The 19353-nt window shown below is 43.9% G+C and overlaps 1 protein-coding gene across 7 annotated transcripts in view; it reads right to left on the bottom strand.

Moving 5' to 3' along the window:
* The window catches only part of LOC137655750 (microtubule-associated protein futsch-like), a 268584-nt gene that overhangs the window by 221634 nt on the left and 27597 nt on the right, over positions 1 to 19353 (bottom strand). For 6 of the 7 annotated variants that reach the window (XM_068389814.1, XM_068389819.1, XM_068389818.1 and 3 more), the window contains 3 exons: positions 16582 to 16680; positions 7271 to 7423; positions 444 to 539 (listed from right to left, as the gene is read on the bottom strand). In XM_068389814.1, the coding sequence (XP_068245915.1) occupies positions 444 to 539; positions 7271 to 7423; positions 16582 to 16680 (348 nt within the window). The remainder of the gene's footprint in view (positions 1 to 443; positions 540 to 7270; positions 7424 to 16581; positions 16681 to 19353) is intronic. The other variant, XM_068389820.1, reaches the window with a different exon arrangement.

Raw genomic sequence — 19353 nt, 5'->3', positions numbered from 1 at the left:
AGAGAGAGAGAGAGAGAGAGAGAGAGAGAGAGAGAGAGAGAGAGAGAGAGAGAGAGAGAGATACATATACACACATTTTGAACAATCACCAAGGATGTTATATGTCCAATACACTATACATAATATTATACACACAATAATGAGGAAAAAAGTGCATCTTTCACTCACTCATGGGTACTAATTCAACTTCCATTTAGTAATTAAAAATACACAGCATAAAATATGCAACAGCTTCTAACATAAGCAAAACCTAAAGCCCTTTTTCCCAAAGAAATCAGCCAATCATTCAAGCATAAGAAATATAAAATTCGTACATGTGACTGAGCAAGTGATGACTGGTACTTATAAACTTAATTTTTTAGCCTTCATTTCGAATACGTAATTGGTCTTAATTTTACTGGAATTCTCAAGCAATCATAAAAATAAAAAATTTGGAGCCATACCTGATGAAGTCTGTCTGTCAGGACTCATGAATTCTTCCTTGCGACTACCAAGACCAGCTAACAGGGATCCTAAGCTTTGAATCTTTTTACTTTCCACTGTAAAAAGAAGTTTCATTGTAAATGCATTACAGTAATATCACAAATTTTCAAGTAATTTGTATTTTTCCTAACATACTTACCTAGAACTACCTTCTTAGGAGTTACTGGTTAACTCTAACTAACCGACCAGCTTTTTGTATAGTTTACCCTCTACGGGGTCAACCTCTGTCAGTGTGGTACGTGCCCTGAGGCGACCCGGGGTCGGGCAGCGTGCTAGCTCAGGTCGAATCGCCAGTAAGTTTCGTTGGAATAGGTATTACTCGATCCTGCAGGTTCTCGGGGAAGGATGGGTGGGCCATAACCCGATGGTAGTTCTAGGTAAGTATGTTAGGAAAAATACAAATTTCTTAAAAATTTGTGATTTGTACCAACACGGTTACTTACCTAGAACTACCTTCTTAGGAGACTTACACTTTAGGAGGTGGGAGTGTCCTGCAGGGATCAGAAGTCGACAGGGAGGCACACGAGAGAGGGAACCTCTAAGGTCTTGGTTCCACGACCACTAGAAAACTGCACGAAAAGTAGGGGAAACTATCCAAAAAACTCACTCGGTGTCTAAATGGCTTACCTTTTTCAAAACCAACTCCGATACATGTCCTCTTGAAGGGTGTTCCTTTAAGTGACTAAGGTCTTTTCAACATCTTCTTGGCCCGGATGGTCCGGGGAAGGAAGGTAAGGGGGGTTAGGTTAAGGAAGGAACTAGTGTCTCTTGGCATTAACACCCCCGGTTACCCTGGGGCTATGACCTTAGATCTCTTGAAGGGCCGAAATGATTGGAACAATGGAAAACCTGTCCAAGGATTTCCGTGTACAATCTTTGAGATAGTGTTCCGTGAAGGTGGACTGTCTAAACCAGGTCCCAGCCTTCAGGATCTTACCCACAGCCATGTTTTTCTCGAAAGCCAGGGAGGTGCTCAGACCCCTAATATCATGTGGCCTTGGTTTACCTGGGAGAGGGGTTCCAGAAGCCTCGTAGGCCCTCCTTATCACCTGTCGCAGCCAGAAAGAGATAGAGTTCTTCGAGACCGGTTTCTTCACAAGGCCTGTTGAGATGAATAAATTTTTGATCTGAGGGCGGAATTTTGCAGTCCTCTCCAGGTATTTTCTTACTGTTCTCACGGGACATAAGGGTATATCCTTCGGGTTGTCAGAGCGAGGGGATGGCTGGCACCGAAAAACCATCAAACCGAGGATCCCAACACGCCGGGTTCTGCGTCTTCGCCACAAAGCTAGGGACGAACCTAAAGGCAACTTCTCTCCACCCTTTGGAGTGTGAGACCTCGTAAGAGAGACCGTGTAACTCGCTAACTCTCTTTGCCGAGGCCAGGGCTAAAAGAAAAGCTGTTTTAAGGGTGAGTTCTCTGTCTAGTACATCTCTGAGAGGTTCGAGGGCGGGTTCTGACAGAACTTTGAGAACTCTGGCTAGGTCCCACTGCGGAACCCGTACCTCCTGGGGGGGGACATGATTGTTCAAAACTGGCGATGAGCATAGAGATGTGCCCCTGAGGCTCCCAAGTCAATGCCCCTAAGGAGGAAGACTTGACCTAGGGGCTGCTCGAACTCCTTTGATGGCCGGAATGGACGAACCCACGTCGTCTCTCAGGTACACCAGAAAGTCTGCAATGTCCTGGATCGACGCCCCTAAGGGGCCTGATGTTCTTGGACGTACACCACTTCAGGAAGACTGCCCACTTTGCCCTGGTAGACTACCGCCGAAGAACGCCGTAGATAATCCGACATCCTTGCCGCGGTTCTCGACGAGTATCATTCTTTCTTCAGGAGCTTCTCGATAACCTCCACCGCGTGAAGGCGGAGGGATCGAGGGTTTTGCGTGCCACCTGTGAAAGTGAGGTTGACACAGGTGGTCTGGCCTGTCCGGAAGCGGCCAAGGAGGACGAAGAGCTAATTCCTTTAGGTCTGCGAACCAATTTCTCTCCGGCCACCAGGGCGCTACCAAAGTCATCGACAGGTTGGACGACACTCTCACTCTGTTCAACACTTGCCTGATCAAAACTGAAGGGAGGGAAGGCGTACACATCGAGACCGTCCCAGGGATGTTGGAAGGCGGACCTCGAACGCTGCTGACGGGTCTGGGATTGGAGAACAGAACACGGGGAGTTTGGGCATTCAGACGTGTGGCGAATAAGTCTATCACTGGGGAGCCCCCACATTAGGATGAATGCTTGAGCTACCTCCGGGTGTAGGGTCCACTCCGAACCTATCACTTGACCCGCCCTGCTGAGGCCGTCGGCCATCACGTTCCTCTTTCCTGGGATGAACCTTGCCGTCAGTTCTATCCCTTCTTCTGTAGCCCACTCTAACAGTTCCATGGCTAGGGCGCATAGGACCCTTGACTTCATACCTCCCTGTTTCTTTACATACGCCACTACTGTGGCGTTGTCGCACATTAACGCCACAGTGTTTCCTCGCAGGGAGTGTACGAACTGTCAACACGCCCTCAGAACCGCTATCATTTCCAGGATGTTTTTATGGAGAGACGCCTCCTCGCTGGACCACTGCCCTTTTGTCGATTTTCCTAGCAGGTTGTGCTCCCCAAACCCTCCTTCGATGCGTCCGTGAACAACAGCATCTCCGGGGGGATAGGGGGCGAAGGTCCATTCCCCTTCTCTGTGTTCGACCTGGTGTTCCACCAAAGAAGGGTCTCTCTCGTCTTCGGGAGGACTGGGACTATTTTGTGGGGGCTCCGTGCCTTGGGTCCACGACTCCCTTCAGATTCCACTGTACCGGGCGGATTCCCGAGTCTCCCTTGCGGTACTATCTTTTCCAGCGAAACCAGATGACCTAGTAACTTCTGCCAGTCCTTGGCCCTCCTGGGTTGTCCCGTCAGGAAGGGTTTGAAGGATACGTTCTAGGTTGGCTAACCTCTCCCCCTGAGGGGAAGGCCCTTACTAACTGGGTGTCCAGGACCATCCCCAAGTAAGTCATTCTGGTGCTGGGGACTAGTTGGGACTTCCCTAGGTTGACGTGATCCCTAACACCCTGCAGAGGTCGAGCAACATAACGCCTTGCTCCTTCAGTTGTTCCCTTGAGGCAGAAAGAAGCAACCAGTCGTCCAGGTACCTGAGTAGACGTATGCCTTTCTCGTGTGCCCATGCCGAGATCGTGGCGAACACTCTCGTGAACACTTGCGGGGGCTGTCAAGAGGCCGAAGCACAGGGTTTTGAACTGCAGGACACTGGGAGCTCCCACTAGATTCTGAGGAACTTTCTGCTGGAGGGGTGCACGGGGATTTGAAAATAGGCATCCTTGAGGTCAATAGACATGAGGAAATCCCCCCTCCCTCAAGGCTGCTAGCACTGTCTTGGGGGGTATCCATCTTGAAGTCTGTCTTTGAGACGAACTTGTTGAGGGCTGAGAAATCTATGACCGGCCTCCACCCTCCTGTCGATTTTCTCCACAAGGAAGAGCCTGCTGAAGAAACCCCGGGCCGGGTTCTCCACTGTCTCCAAAGCTCCCTTGTCGATCATGGACGCTACTTCCCCCTCCTCTGTAGTGCCGACCTCTTCAAGGGGTCCTTTGGAACCAGCCACTCGGCCCGATGGGCTGGGATGAGAGGAGGAGGCTCTTCTAGGAAGGGAGTCTGTAGCCCTCTTTCAGGACCGTCACCGTCCAGGGATCCACACCGAGATCCTGCGATGCTTGCCAAAAATGTCTGAGGCATCCCCCGACTAGGGGCTCCTGAAGGAGTAGGGGGCCTCTCTTCCTACCTTCTTCTGGAGGAGCGGCCAGATCTACCTCTCCTAGCGTTACCGTAGGAGGGCCTGCGGTGGTCCTACGGGTGGGCTGCTGCGAGGCTTGAAGCCAAGGAGCTGAAGGTGGTTCCCTTCGAGGCAGCAAGGGTGTGGCCTGTGAGGGAGTGAGGGGACAGCCGTTGAGGCTCTTCTAAACGTAGACTTCCTCAAAGGGGGGGGGCCTAGGATCCGTTTCTCTCACTTTCCTCACCTTCTCCATTGTATTTTCCACCAAATTGATGGGGAAAATGTCATTCCCCCACACGGAGGAATTTCCTCAGCCTCCTCGCTTCTCTGGTCCGGCAACTTCCGCACCAGTTTGCTCAGTACCGTATCCCTTTTCCTCAGGACCCAGTTCGTAGCCACCGACAGAGACTGGGATGATAAAAACTTAAAGGCCTTGCCTCCAGAACTAACAAGATCCCTCAGCATGGCCTGATTGTCTGGGAGGGAGAGGTCGTGGGATGCCTGAAACCCCACCAAAGCGCAAGACCCACCAATCTAACCAGGAGGACACGTAGACCAGGTCCTGTGCCATGTCCTCCATCATAGAGGCTTCTGACGGGGAAAAGCACACGGAGGCAGTGGAGGCCCTGTCTTCCAAGGGCTCCCTGGTTCAGTGCGGTCACCGCTGCTTCTACCGCACGGGGGACCCACCGCGATGCCCTTCGAGAACGTAAAATCGTTTCTGGGATTTCAGGCCCATTAGAATCTTGGAGGAACTCTGGCTTCCGGGGGCCTCTACCATGTCCTGCAAGGTACTCATCTATCTGCTCCATCCACAACTTCACGTCTTGAGCGAGAGGGAGAGACAAAGAGGGCTTTTGTGTGTACCGGGCTGTCGATCATCCTGGACAGTCCCGGATAGTACGGCCTTTGCAGCTGAGGGCTTGGGTTCATCCAAACGGTGATGCCCTCCGAATCGGGCCAGAACTTTACGGTAAGAGGAGATGTCGTCAGACGAGCACTTCCCTCCTTCAACCAGGTCTTCCGTCACTAGTTCCTCCGTACAGGGGTACTCCATGACGGTGGAAAGGCAACGCCCGACGACCCTGGCAGTGGTATGGGCTACCCTGTGAGGACGAAGGCATCCGTCATGGACAGTAACAACGCCCGACGAGCCTGCCAGTGGTATGGGCTGCCCCGTGGGGACGAAGGCATCCGTCCATGGAGTACCTAGTTCCACGGGGGGCTCCGTGGATGGGGGATCCAGCGGACCGACGGGCGCCCTTGGTGCTTAAGGAAGGCATCCAAAGGTGCCCGTGGTCGACGCTAAGCCTTCCTTCATACTCCTTATATCCTTCCTAAGGGAAGAAGGGGCGGAGGCTACCGTTGGGTTAGTCACTACACGGGGGTCCCGGTTCGAACCCTCTTGCCGGGCGGCTGGTCCGAAGGAGGAAATAGGAGGATGAGACACAGAAGGCGAGGCTCTAGGGAGCCACCCGGAAGCGGCCGCGGCTGTGGTAAACCTAAACAGCTCGCTCCGGGGCACTGTGAAATTCACCCAGTCCCTGGACTTACTCCTCTTCGCTTTCTTTTTAGAGGACTTCGACCTTTTCTTACCATGCCTCGAGCAGGAACGAGACTACTTCTTCTTGCGGGATTTCTCCCTCTTCCTCTTGCTAAGGTTCCTGTCCTCGTCCTCTGATGACGAAGAAGAAGAAGAGTCCGATGACGACAACGATGACGAGGATGAGGACGGAGCTCTCCGGCTGCCCGACACGTCCAAGACTGCGGGGGGCAATTCTCGTCGTTTCTCAGGTGTGGGAGGTTGCAGAAACACAGGGGGTAGCGTAGCCGAGGGAGCCGGAGGGGACCGCGCGAGCCCTTTACAGAGCCATTGCTCTACATCCTCTTCTCCTCTAACGGGAGACCTGAAGGGAGTCCTAGGGGCCACCCACGTGGTAGGGTCCGAAGACGACGAACTACCTTTTTCCGTGTCTCCCCCGGCGGTTGACGCACCTGAAACACGCCACGAGGCCAGGGAAGTATCGGCACTCGGCCTACCCCACATAGGATCTTCCGAGGAGACGGGACCTGCGGGCACCAGGCCCTCGCCTCCTACCCACACTTCCGCACTACACTCAGGCCCCACACTGGACACTTCCCCCATAGGAATATCAGACTCTTGGGGAAGGGCAATGGGCCTCTTCCCCACAACGGACTTATCTCGTCCCCTACGCTGGGTAGGGGAAGAAGGACGGGCGCTACGGTCTGCAGAGACGTCTGGCGAACCCACAGGCGAAGATATGCTGGAGTCCTTAGGCGACTTCTTAGCTGCCTTCTTCTTCTTCGTCCCGAAGAGCACCCACTGGATCTCAGTCCAATTAGCACACTCCGGGCACGTAGAGGTAGGGGAACACGCTTTCCCCCTACACGTGGAGCACAAGGAGTGGGGATCAACCTCAGGCTTGGAAAGGAAAGCCCCGCAAGACTTCCCAGCCACAGGCCCAGGGCAACAACGAGGATGCTCCATAACGCAAAGCTAACACACCAAGAGACACAAGGATGTAAAGGGAAAGTGAAATGGAAACACGTGGGTAACACGCGGTAAGCACAAAGGATCGGGGGACACAAAGAGTCGCACAAGGTAAGAGAGAGCGCGGCCAGATGTTGATCACGTTGCGACCAGAAACTTACTGGCGATTCGACATGAGCTACCACGCTGCCCGACCCCGGGTCGCCTCAGGGCACATACCACACTGCCAGAGGTTGACCCCGTAGAAAACGGGAAGAGGGTAAACTATACCAGTAACTCCTAAGAAGGTAGTTCTAGGTAAGTAACCGTGTTAGAACAACTATGCTTTCAAAAGATCATCACCAATAAAAGCTAACAATGTTATATAAAATGAACATTTCTTAAAAATTCTTATATGCTAATAGATCATGAATGTTCTCATACTACACTATCTAATTTAACTGGAATATTCTAAAAATGTATTTCTAGTCAGTACATTTAAATTTCAACTTCCTTACCATTGTCTTTCTCCTGATCTTTGTTTTCTGCTCTTGGAGAACCTCTAGCTTTAGGAAGCTTTGCCTTTACCTTTTCAGGTTCATCAACTTTCAACTCATCACTTTTATTTTCATCAACTGGGAACTTGTCCACTTTGGGATTTTGGTTTTTTCCTGTAAAATTAAGAAAAAAAACTAATAAATGGCAAATATATAACATAAAAATAAACTTAACTTACTGAAAAGTCTGCTGCATTGCTGATGTGAAAAGAAAATACATTGCAGCATATTCAAAATGAAAATAACTGCAAATATTAACGTGAGTATTTTTTATTGCTTGGGTTAAGGAAGACAAATTCAGATGTTCGGAAAGAGAGAGTAAGACCCCCAACATATGCTACATTACCCACAAGACGACAACACTTATAGGATGACCTCAACCTCACCACAATAATGGGACCACACCAACATTTTGTTGATGCGTAAGACAAAAAACCTCCACCAAATGACTTTATCAGGGACAGAGAAGATGTTTACAAGGAAGATGACTACGAGAGGCTAGTGATTGCTGAAGCAATCTCCAATAGAAGGCCTCTAGACCTTCAATCAAATTTTTGATGCTGTATTATGGTTGATTCACACTATCAGTCCAGTCACGGTTTGCTCTCGGTTCGGTCTAGGTATTGGGTTGTTCACACTTTCGGTACCATCAGTATTTAGGCAAAATTATAAATATAAGGAAAAAGCATAATTTTATAGGAATATTGTTAATTGATACAAGGAAATGTATTTACGAAGTGAACATTAGCCTGTTATTTTACATATTGATTTCTTCTATCATGACCGGAGTGAGACTGGAGCGAGAGCAGACCAGGGCGCCAGTGCGAATGCTTTCATATAAATCATGTGATAATATTCAACCAGACCGTGACTGGAGCGAGAGCAGAGCACGACCAGACAGCAGAGCACGACCAGACTGCAGAGCACGACCAGACTGATATAAGTGTAACCCAACCAATTGGGATCTGGATGTTTTCAGTAAAATGTTCATTAGGTTTTCTTGGGAATATCTTAAAATTTCATATTTAATGAGTTTTTAGGTTTATTACGTACTGTATTTAGATTTCTTTTGATATTATTTTCTATGAAGGCACAGCCATTACATTAGGGGATGGATTATGATTTCTATGTAAATATGCCATAACAAAAGCCATTATTTACAGGCTCAAATCACTATTGGTAACAACCGTATAAAAGGAACATCACAGTAACAAATTCAATCTTTTCAGTCAAATTCTATTCCTCAAGAAACGAAAAGATACACAAAACTACAAAATCGTTGTCTCAAAATAGCTGATGCCACAAGTGCTCTAGCATTTTATGAAAATAAATATATATATATATATATATATATATATATATATATATATATATATATATATATATATATATATATATATATATATATATGTATATGTATTATTATTATTATTATTATTACTATCCAAGCTACAACCCTAGTTGGAAAAGCAAGATGCTATAAGCCCAGGGGCTCCAACAGGGAAAAATAGCCCAGTGAGGAAAGGAAATAAGGAAATAAATAAATGAAGAGAACAAATTAACAATAAATCATTCTAAAATAAGAAACAACGTCAAAACAGACATGTCATATAATAAACTATCAACAACATCAAAAACAAATATGTCATAAATAAACTATAAAAAGACTATGTCCGCCTGGTCAACAAAAAAGCATTTGCTCCAACTTTGAACTTTTGAAGTTCTACTGATTCAACCACCCGATTAGGAAGATCATTCCACAACTTGGTCACAGCTGGAATAAAACTTCTAGAGTACTGCGTAGTATTGAGCCTCGTGATGGAGAAGGCCTGGCTATTAGAATTAACTGCCTGCCTAGTATTACGAACAGGATAGAATTGTCCAGGGAGATCTGAATGTAAAGGATGGTCAGAGTTGTGAAAAATCTTATGCAACATGCATAATGAACTAATTGAACGACGATGCCAGAGATTAATATCTAGATCAGGAATAAGAAATTTAATAGACCGTAAGTTTCTGTCCAACAAATTAAGATGAGAATCAGCAGCTGAAGACCAGACAGGAGAACAATACTCAAAACAAGGTAGAATGAAAGAATTAAAACACTTCTTCAGAATAGATTGATCACCGAAAATCTTGAAAGACTTTCTCAATAAGCCTATTTTTTGTGAAATTGAAGAAGACACAGACCTTATATGTTTCTCAAAAGTAAATTTACTGTCGAGAATCACACCTAAAATTTTGAGAGAGTCATACATATTTAAAGAAACATTATCAATACTGAGATCCGGATGTTGAGGAACCACCGTCCTTGACCTACTTACAATCATACTTTGAGTTTTGTTAGGATTCAACTTCATACCCCATAATTTGCACCATGCACTAATTCTAGCTAAATCTCTATTAAGGGATTCACCAACCCTAGATCTACATTCAGGGGATGGAATTGATGCAAAGAGAGTAGCATCATCTGCATATGCAACAAGCTTGTTTTCTAGGCCAAACCACATGTCATGTGTATATAGTATAAAAAGTAATGGGCCAAGAACACTACCCTGTGGAACACCGGATATCACATTCCTATAATCACTATGGTGCCCATCAACAACAACTCTTTGAGATCTATTACTTAAAAAATCAATAATAATGCTAAGAAACGACCCACCCACTCCCAACTGTTTCAGTTTGAAAACAAGGGCCTCATGATTAACACGGTCAAAGGCAGCACTAAAATCAAGGCCAGTATACATACATACATACATACATATATATATATATATATATATATATATTATACAAATATAAATATATACAAATATGGGCATAAAAACAATTAGAATAGCGCCAACGTTATCCCTGCGTGTCGTAAGAGGCGACTAAAAGGGACGGGACGAGGGGGCTGGGAACCCCCTCTCCTGTATCTACATCCTGTGAGACATCGACAAAGAGATAGAGCTGGGGGAGAGTGACTGCTCCCCGCACTCTAGTTTTGGGGTGTTTGAATGTGCGTGGATGTAGTACGATAGAGAGTAAATGATGTGAGATTGGAAGTATGTTTAGAAGTAGAAGGATGGATGTACAGTGAACCCTCGCTACTTCGCGGTTCGACAATCGCGGATTCACCACTTCGCGGGGTTTTCCCATAACCCATATATATATACATATCGCGGATTTTCCGGAAAATTCGAAAATATCGCGAAATCTGAAGATAACCAAATACGATATTTTGTTACCTGTAATTCCATTAATACTGTAATTAGTAATATCTGCTCTTACTGATTGTTCATTGCATTACATATGATATATAATTCAGCACAGAAAGAAATAAAACACGAAAAGAGAATGTGATCATACGATAATTCAGTACGTAGTAAAATTAAATCGAACATGAAACGCAAATCAGATGCAGTCATACCATATTAGAATGGTGTGTACTGTAATGGATGTGCTTCTTTTCCATGAATCTTTTGTATGTATACGTACGTAGTACAGTACTGCATCCAATAATATTCTTTGTTGCAAAAATCACATTTCGAATAAGTACTGTAAGCGTACGAGAGAGAGAGAGAGAGAGAGAGAGAGAGAGAGAGGCGTAAAATAGCGTACGTACGTAAATTTTTATTATTATTGTTATTATTATTATTATTGTTGTTGTTGTTAATAAAATTATTATTGTTATTTATTAATCATTATTATTATTATTATTACTGTACAGTATTATTATCATTACAGTATTTATTATTATTACGGTATTGTACTTAATCTACGTACGTTCAGTGTGCGCGGGACATCTTCTATGAGTAACCAACGCACCATAGTACTGTATAAGACGGGTTGTGATTGGTTCAAGCGCTGATAGATGACGAATCAAAACTCAAGTTTTGTTATCTAGCCTGTGATTGGTGTTTTGCCCGCATCTTCAACTTCCAGCATCACAGTTCTCGCGGGTCTGCATCGTTCACTTTCTCTTTCCGCGTATTGCTGAGTAGACGTTCTTAAGTTTGTGAAGTTGAATCTGTGCTGTGTGCGACTGTTTTAAGTTGAACTTTCTGTTAAACCCTACTGTACAATGCCTCCCAAGCCTTCTGCTTCTACTAAGGCTGGTAGTGAGCCTAAACAGCACCGAAAAATGATGATTGCTGAGAAGGTGACGCTTCTCGATACTATGTTAAAAGACGGTAGAAGTTACGCGGCCGCAGACCTCGAAGACCTGACGAAATCGGGCAGTGAAGACAGTGAAACACAGGAAGAGATCCAAGAAAATGTCGAAGAAACGGTCTTAACTATAGAACGGCTTGCCAAGCTCTGCAAGCTTGCGAATGAGGTGAAAGAAATGTCGCAAGAGTGGGACGAGGATATGGTTCGTTCTCTACAATTCTGCACCAAGATCGATGAACAAATGGCTCCCTACAGGATGCTCTTGCGAAAAAAGAAGCAGCGGCAGCAACTTCCGATCACAATGCCCTCGGAAGAAATTGAAGAAGTGTCTCAGGAAGAAGTTGAAGAGGTGTCCCAGGAAAAGACACCTCCGTCTGAAGAGACGTAAAATACTATTATTGGCTGCACAGTAGAAGACATCATCAGCTTCATCATCATCATTTCTACTGTGCAGCAAATTCATCGCCATCATCATTCAAGTTTTTCTTGAACTTCTTTCGTGGTAAGTACAGTAACAATCTTTATTTTTTACTTAAACATTTTACTGTAATATTTGTGTCTGTTTTATAGTTTAGTACTGTATGCATTAAGTTAAAGGGAAGGTTTTAAAAGCCTATCATATTTTTTTTGTTTAAAATTTACATTTACGTACGTAAAACAATCTCTCTCTCTCTCTCTCTCTCTCTCTCTCTCTCTCTCTCTCTCTCGTAAATTGTTTTCCTGCTTTGCTACGTACAGTATGTACTGTATGATTTTATATAGATACGGTAAATAATATTTGTAATAACATATTTTGTAAATGCTTTTACTGTAAATATCATTATTTATCACTTTCATCATGCGCGTTACAGTAAATGCCTTCTTTGTTCTGAGCGTGGTTGTTTACTGAGCGTACTTTATGACGCCGTCGTTTCAGGTGGCGTCATAAAGAAAAACATTTCATTTGGAAGTCCTAAGGAAAATTAAGTAAAACATTGGTAATAACAAAATCAACATACTGTATACTGTACATCAATATAATCGATGCAAAAACTAACCTATACATATATGTGTACAGTACACTAAATGAGTTTGTTTCTTCATTATGATCAGAGATAAACGTAAACAAAACATTGGTTGCCATTTTTTATCGTGCTTTTTAGGTGTTTAGGAAACGCATGATATAAAATCGCCTTTAATATTTGTGCCTGTTTTAGTTTAGGGTACTGTAGTACATGCATTAAGTGTTCTGTACATTAAAGGGTAGTTTGTTAACAGTACTACGTACAAGGGAAGGTTTTAAAAGTCCGAATATACATGTTAAATAAATAGGTAAATATGGTGTCAATACTTCGCGGATTTTCACCTATCGCGCCCGCGTCTGGAACCTATCTACCGCGATAAACGAGGGTTCACTGTATTGGCCTTGTGTGAGACGAAGATAAAAGGAAAGGGTGAAGTGATGTTTGGTGAAATGTCTGGTAGAGTGTCTGGGATTGAAAGGGGAAGAGCGAGAGAGGGTGTGGCTTTATTGCTGAGTGAATGGATGACAGGTAAAGTAGTGGAATGGAAGGAGATATCATCTAGGTTAATGTGGGTAAGGGTTAGGTTGGGTAGGGAATGTTGGGCGTTTGTCAGTGCGTATGGGCCAGGTAGTGAGAAAAGTGAAGAAGAGCGGAATGAGTTCTGGAATGAATTAACTAGGTGTGTAGAAGGACTGAGTAGAAGGAATTACGCAGTTGTCATGGGTGACTTAAATGCTAGAGTGGGCGCTGGAGAGGTAGAAGGTGTCATTGGGAAGTATGGCGTACCAGGTGAAAATGAGAGTGGTGAGAGACTGGTAGATATGTGTGTTGAGCAAGAGATGGTGATAAGTAATAGCTTTTTCAAAAAGAAAGATAAAAATAAGTATACATGGGTAAGAGTGGCAAATGGATGAGTAGTAGAAAGGGCATTTATGGATTATGTGTTGATAACTAAAAGAATGTTTGGAAGATTGAAAGACGTGCACGTGTATAGGGGTATGGCTAACGGTATGTCTGATTATTTTTTGGTGGAAGGAAAATTAGTTGTAGCAAAAGAGTGGGGGAATAGAGTATGTGGATGTAAAAGGGAGCTAGTGAGGGTTGAAGAGCTAATAAAACCGGGGGTAAAAAGTAAATATCAAGAAAGGTTGAAAATGACATATGACGAAGTGAAAGTAAGAGAAACTGGCAATTTAGAGGAGGAGTGGAAGTTAGTAAAAGAAAATTTTGTTGGGATTGCAAGTTATGTGTGTGGCAAGAAGTTTGTTGGAGGCAGCATGAGGAAGGGCAGTGAATGGTGGAATGAAGGAGTGAAGGTAAAAGTGGAAGGAAAAAAAGAGGGTTTTTGAAGAATGGCTGCAGAGTAATAGTATAGAGAAGTATGAAAAATATAAAGAGAAAAATGTGGAAGTAAAGCGCAAGGTACGTGAGGCAAAGAGGGCAGCTGACCTAAGGTGGGGTCAGGGATTGGGTCATTCATATGAAGAGAATAAGAAGAAGTTTTGGAAAGAAGTGAAGAGAGTAAGGAAGCCTGGCTCAAGAATTGAAGAGACAGTGAAACATGGAAATGGAAGGTTGTTAAAAGGAGAGGAGGCAAGGAAAAGATGGGCGGAATATTTTGAAAGTTTACTGAATGTTGAGGATAAAAGGGAGGCAGATATAATTGCTGTTGCAGGTGTAGAGGTGCCGGTGATGGGAGATGAGAATGAGAGAGAGATTACAATAGATGAAGTGAGGAGAGCACTAGATGAAATGTGAGTAGGAAAAGCGTCTGGTATGGATGGTGCGAGAGCTGAGATGTTGAAGGAAGGGGGTGTGACTGTACTTGAATGGTTGGTGAGATTGTTTAATGTGTGTTTTGTGTTGTCAATGGTACCAGTAGATTGGGTTTGTGCATGTATTGTACCACTATATAAGGGTAAGGGAGATGTGCATGAGTGTTGTAATTCGAGAGGTATTAGTTTGTTAAGCGTAGTTGGAAAAGTGTATGGTAGAGTAATGATTCATAGGATCAAGGATAAAACAGAGAATGCAATCTTAGAAGTACAGGGTGGTTTTAGAAGAGGTGGGGTTGTATGAATCAGATTTTTACAGTTAGGCAGATATGCGAGAAATATTTAGCAAAAGGTAAGGAGGTGTATGTTGCGTTTATGGATCTGGAGAAAGCGTATGAGAGAGTTGATAGGGAAGCAATGTGGAATGTGATGAGGTTATATGGAGTTGGTGGAAGGTTGTTGCAAGCAGTGAAAAGTTTCTACAAAGGTAGTAAAGCATGTTAGGATAGGAAATGAAGTGAGTGATTGGTTTCTGGTGAGAGTGGGGCTGAGACAGGGATGTGTGATGTTGCTGTGGTTGTTTAACTTGTATGTTGATGGAGTGGTGATAGAGGTGAATGCTCGAGTGCTTGGACGAGGATTAAAACTCGTAGACGAGAATGACCATGAATGGGAGGTAAATCAGTTGTTGTTTGCGGATGATATTGTACTGGTTGCAGACACAGAAGAGAAGCTTGGCCGATTAGTGACAGAATTTGGAAGGGTGTGTGAGAGAAGGAAATTGAGAGTTAATGTGGGTAAGAGTAAGGTTATGAGATGTACGAGAAGCGAAGGTGGTGCAAAGTTGAATGTAATGTTGAATGGAGAGTTACTTGAGGAGGTGGATCAGTTTAAGTACTTGGGGTCTGTTGTTGCAGCAAATGGTGGAGTGGAAGCAGATGTACGTCAGAGAGTCAATGAAGGTTGCAAAGTGTTGTGGACAGATAAGGGAGTAGTAAAAAATAGAGGGTTAGGCATGAATGTAAAGAGAGTTCTATATGAGAAAGTGATTGTACCAACTGTGATGTATGGATTGGAGTTGTGGGGAATGAAAGTGATGGAGAGACAGAAATTGAATGTGTTTGAGATGAAGTGTCTAAGGAGTATGGCCAGTGTATCTCGAGTAGATAGGGTTAGGAACGAAGTGGTGAGAGTGAGAACGGGTGTAAGAAATGAGTTAGCAGCTAGAGTGGATATGAATGTGTCTAGATCAGGAATAAGAAATTCAATAGACCCTAAGTTTCTGTCCAACAAATTAAGATGAGAATCAGCAGCTGAAGACCAGACAGGAGAACAATACTCAAAACAAGGTAGAATGAAAGAATTAAAACAATTCGTCAAAATAGATTGATCAACGAAAATCATAAGACTTTCTCAATAAGCCAATTTTCTGTGCAATTGAAGAAGACACAGACCTAATGTGTTTCTCAAAAGTAAATTTGCTGTCGAGAATCACACCTAAAATTCTAAGTGATACAAATTTAAAGAAACTAGAGAATCAACCGAGTTCGACTGGTACTACTAGGGTGCCACAGCCCACCCTCCCCCATTATCCACCACAGATGAAGCTTCATTACGCTGAATCCCCTACTGCTGCTACCTCTGCGGTCATCTAAGGCGACCGGATGAAGCAGCAAGGCCTACCGGAACTGCGTCACAATCGCTCGCCATTCAATCCTATTTCTAGCACGATCTCTTGCCTCTCTCTCAATATAACACTTAATAAAAACAATTATTATAGCCCAAATATCATGGTAACTATATTACATACATACATATACTAAGGCACTTCCCCAATTTTGGGGGGTAGCCGACATCAAACAAATGAAACAAAAAAGGGGACCTTTCCTCTCCACGTTCCTCCCAGCCTGACAAGGGACTCAACAGAGTTCGGCTGGTACTGCTAGGCTGCCACAACCCACCCTCCCCCGTTATCCACCACAGATGAAGCTTCATAACTCTAAATTCCCTACTGCTGCTACCTCTGCGGTCAACCAAGGTTTGATTTGTAAAAAATATCCCTTCAAAATTTCATACTAATCCTCAGGAGCTCAGTCCTGGGAATGAATGACACTACTGAACTTAATTGCAAGGTGGTCAAGGAGAAAACTGATCTGTCCTCAATGTGCCGAAGAAAGCAACATGGCAGAATACAATTCCTTCATAGCTGTAAAATTGTCCTCTACAGCTGGAAAATTGATATATGGCTCCTCAGTATTAGGTATTATTGTATTAGAGCATAAGCTTAGTAAATTACTATGAATTAAAATGTAATCCAAGTACAAAATATATATACCTTTGGGTAAAGGAGAACTTTTAATTTCAGGCATTTGCTCCGGTCGACTTCCCAAGCCCGCGAGCAAAGCACCTATGCTGCTCGTCACTTTCCTACATTCTGTAAAATATTTCATAAATTTAAAAATAAAAAACTGAATTTTATTAATACAATCTATCATTTCTATACACACCTAATATACATATTGCTTCTCTCTTGCCAACTCACCGTGTCTTTCAAAAGCTAGACCATTGGAGTCTACCTCTACTGAACCTGAGGAGTCTTCTTTCCTGAGGGTCTTAAGACTCATCAGGGAAGTGAACAATGTAGGTGATGATCGGAAGTTCCCTTCTCTGGAATACAGACTTCCATTGACTCCTCATTCAGGAAAGCACACAACTCAAAGCACCACCTTGAGTTTCCATGGTCATGTACGGCAGAGAAGACCATCCATAGACTAGAAGCGCAAGTTTCTGCAACCAAAGACTTGTAGCGAGCAGCTCGTTCCTCAAAGGTAATTCCTCCTGTCTTTTTTAATCCAAGGAAATTCTACATGACAAAGGGACCTCATCCTTGCGGATTACGGGGTCATGCCCGAGGGTCGTGCGCTTCTAGATTGCGTGATTTGGGAAGCTTCTCATTCACAAGTGGAGCCTCACACGCATATGGTTCGTGCCCTCTGTGGTGATGCACTGTCACTGGAAAACTTGTCTGGTGATGACACTCCTTAACCTTGGATGTCTCAGGAAGATTCTTAATAACATCTCTCGAAACCGCAACCAGTGGAGATGCGGGGGCGCTCATCGCCAGCTTAGAAGCCAAAACAGTACAGCACTTCCAGAGGAGTAGGCAGAGAACTTCGGGACAAAATCTTTGCATTGGGAATCAAGAGGGCGATGGCGCACAACAGCGCTTCTCATACTAAACTCTGAGAGCTTCGGCAAGAGTAGGCTCAAGGACCAGGATATCTGAACCTGAAGACCAGGGTTCATGTACAAGAGGAAACCTTCCTGTTTCTCTAGACAAAGCAAGAGGTTCCATCTCCTTGGGAGCTTGCCCTCCAAAAAGTTACCCGAAGAAATGCTGGAGCATCAAGTTTCGGTAGTCAGAAGTCGGGATTTCACAGATTTTCCTGACCTCAAGCACTAAACTAAGGGAGAACAATCACACTTGGATCTCTTCTTCCTCCTACTCCGAAATCTTTCCCACTGGAAGGCCAAATCACAACGGGAGTCCAAAGTGCAGCGGTGCCCTCTACACGTCTGACACAAAGGTTATTAACCTTAACCTTACTCAAAATGGTTCCAGTGTCGATAAGATGGCCCTGGATACATTCACACATTCAGGTAACTCATATTCACACTGAAATGAAGACAAAAAATTAGAAAAACTTCAGGGCAGATGGAGAGCGTCGAGAGCATGTCAGTGCAGCTCAGAGGCCAGAATCAGAATAAAGGCTCCGAGCGCTGTCAGGCCCATACCACCAGCAGGTATTGGGTGGCAGTTACTTTACTTTACTTTGATGGCTGCTTTTCCAGTCCAGTACAGCAGGGAAACCCCACTCTCTACAGTACCTCCACAGTCATTTTACCTTGTTTGTTCAGAGTATTTAAAGTTTCATATCACGTACTGTTCATTTACTGTTAAATAGTTACTGTTGAGACTGATGAAATACGAAAGTCTTCAGTTTCCTCTTGAAAGCCTTAATGTCTTCCATCATTCGGAAGTCTCGTGGGAGCTTATTATATAGTCTCGGGGCCACATACTTAAAGGCTCTGGAGCCAACAATAGACATATATCTAGGTTCCAATAGTTTGAAGCCATCTGTAACTGTTCTCGTGTCGGCACGATTTGTTGGATGCGCAATATGTAGCAATTCTCTAAAGTATTTTGGACGACCAGTTCTGATAACTTGGTGGGTTTTGTACATATTTTAAATTCAATTTTCACTTTTATCGGCAGCAAGTGTAAATCAATTAGTATAAGGGTGATTCTTTCTCTAGGTAGGACACCTTTTACCAGTCTTGCTCCTCTGTTTATTATGTTTTGTAATTTCTCAAGTTGCACTTTTGGTCAATTGTAATAGATGGAGTTGCAGTAGTCAATCCTTGTAATAACTCAGTTAATCACAAGTTTCTTTACAGAATTTTGTCCAGGTGCTTTATAAATGCAATTCTTACAACATTATCTATTTGGGCATTGAGAGACAGGTTACAGTCAAGAAATACACCTAGATCTCGAACTTTACTAGATATCGGCACCGAGTCATTATTTATATTCATTTGAATATCACCTAAGTTTCTCACGCTGTTTCTCTTTCCCACCACCATGAATTTAGTTTTGTTCTCATTTAATTTTAGTTGTTTAATTGCCATCCATTCTCTAACACTATCAATGATTCAGTTTAGAGATTCAGTAGTGCCATGTATATCTTTTATGGAGAAGTAAAATTGGGTGTCATCTGCAAATAGTTTAAACTTCACGCCATGCCTTTGTAGCATTTTCGATAGACCAATAGTATAGATGCAGAATAAGATTGAGCCAAGTACACTTCCCTGGGGTACCCCTCTGTTTAAGGGTTCATATGATGAATAAGTGTTTCCAATTTGTACACAGTAATTTCTACCAACCAAGTAGTCTTTTAGGTATTTGAAAGCTTGATCTTCAACACCGATGGACCGTAGATCATTTAGTAGCAGTTCATGCAAAACTGTACCACAAGCAGCACTGAGATCGAGCAATATTGAAATACCACATTTATTTTACTCCATCATTTCTGGCATATCATTTACA

The sequence above is a fragment of the Palaemon carinicauda genome, chromosome 16 (assembly GCF_036898095.1).
Source record: "Palaemon carinicauda isolate YSFRI2023 chromosome 16, ASM3689809v2, whole genome shotgun sequence".
Taxonomy (NCBI): domain Eukaryota; kingdom Metazoa; phylum Arthropoda; class Malacostraca; order Decapoda; family Palaemonidae; genus Palaemon; species Palaemon carinicauda.
Note: the sequence above shows the minus strand (reverse complement) of the source record. Positions and strands in the feature narration are given on the sequence as shown.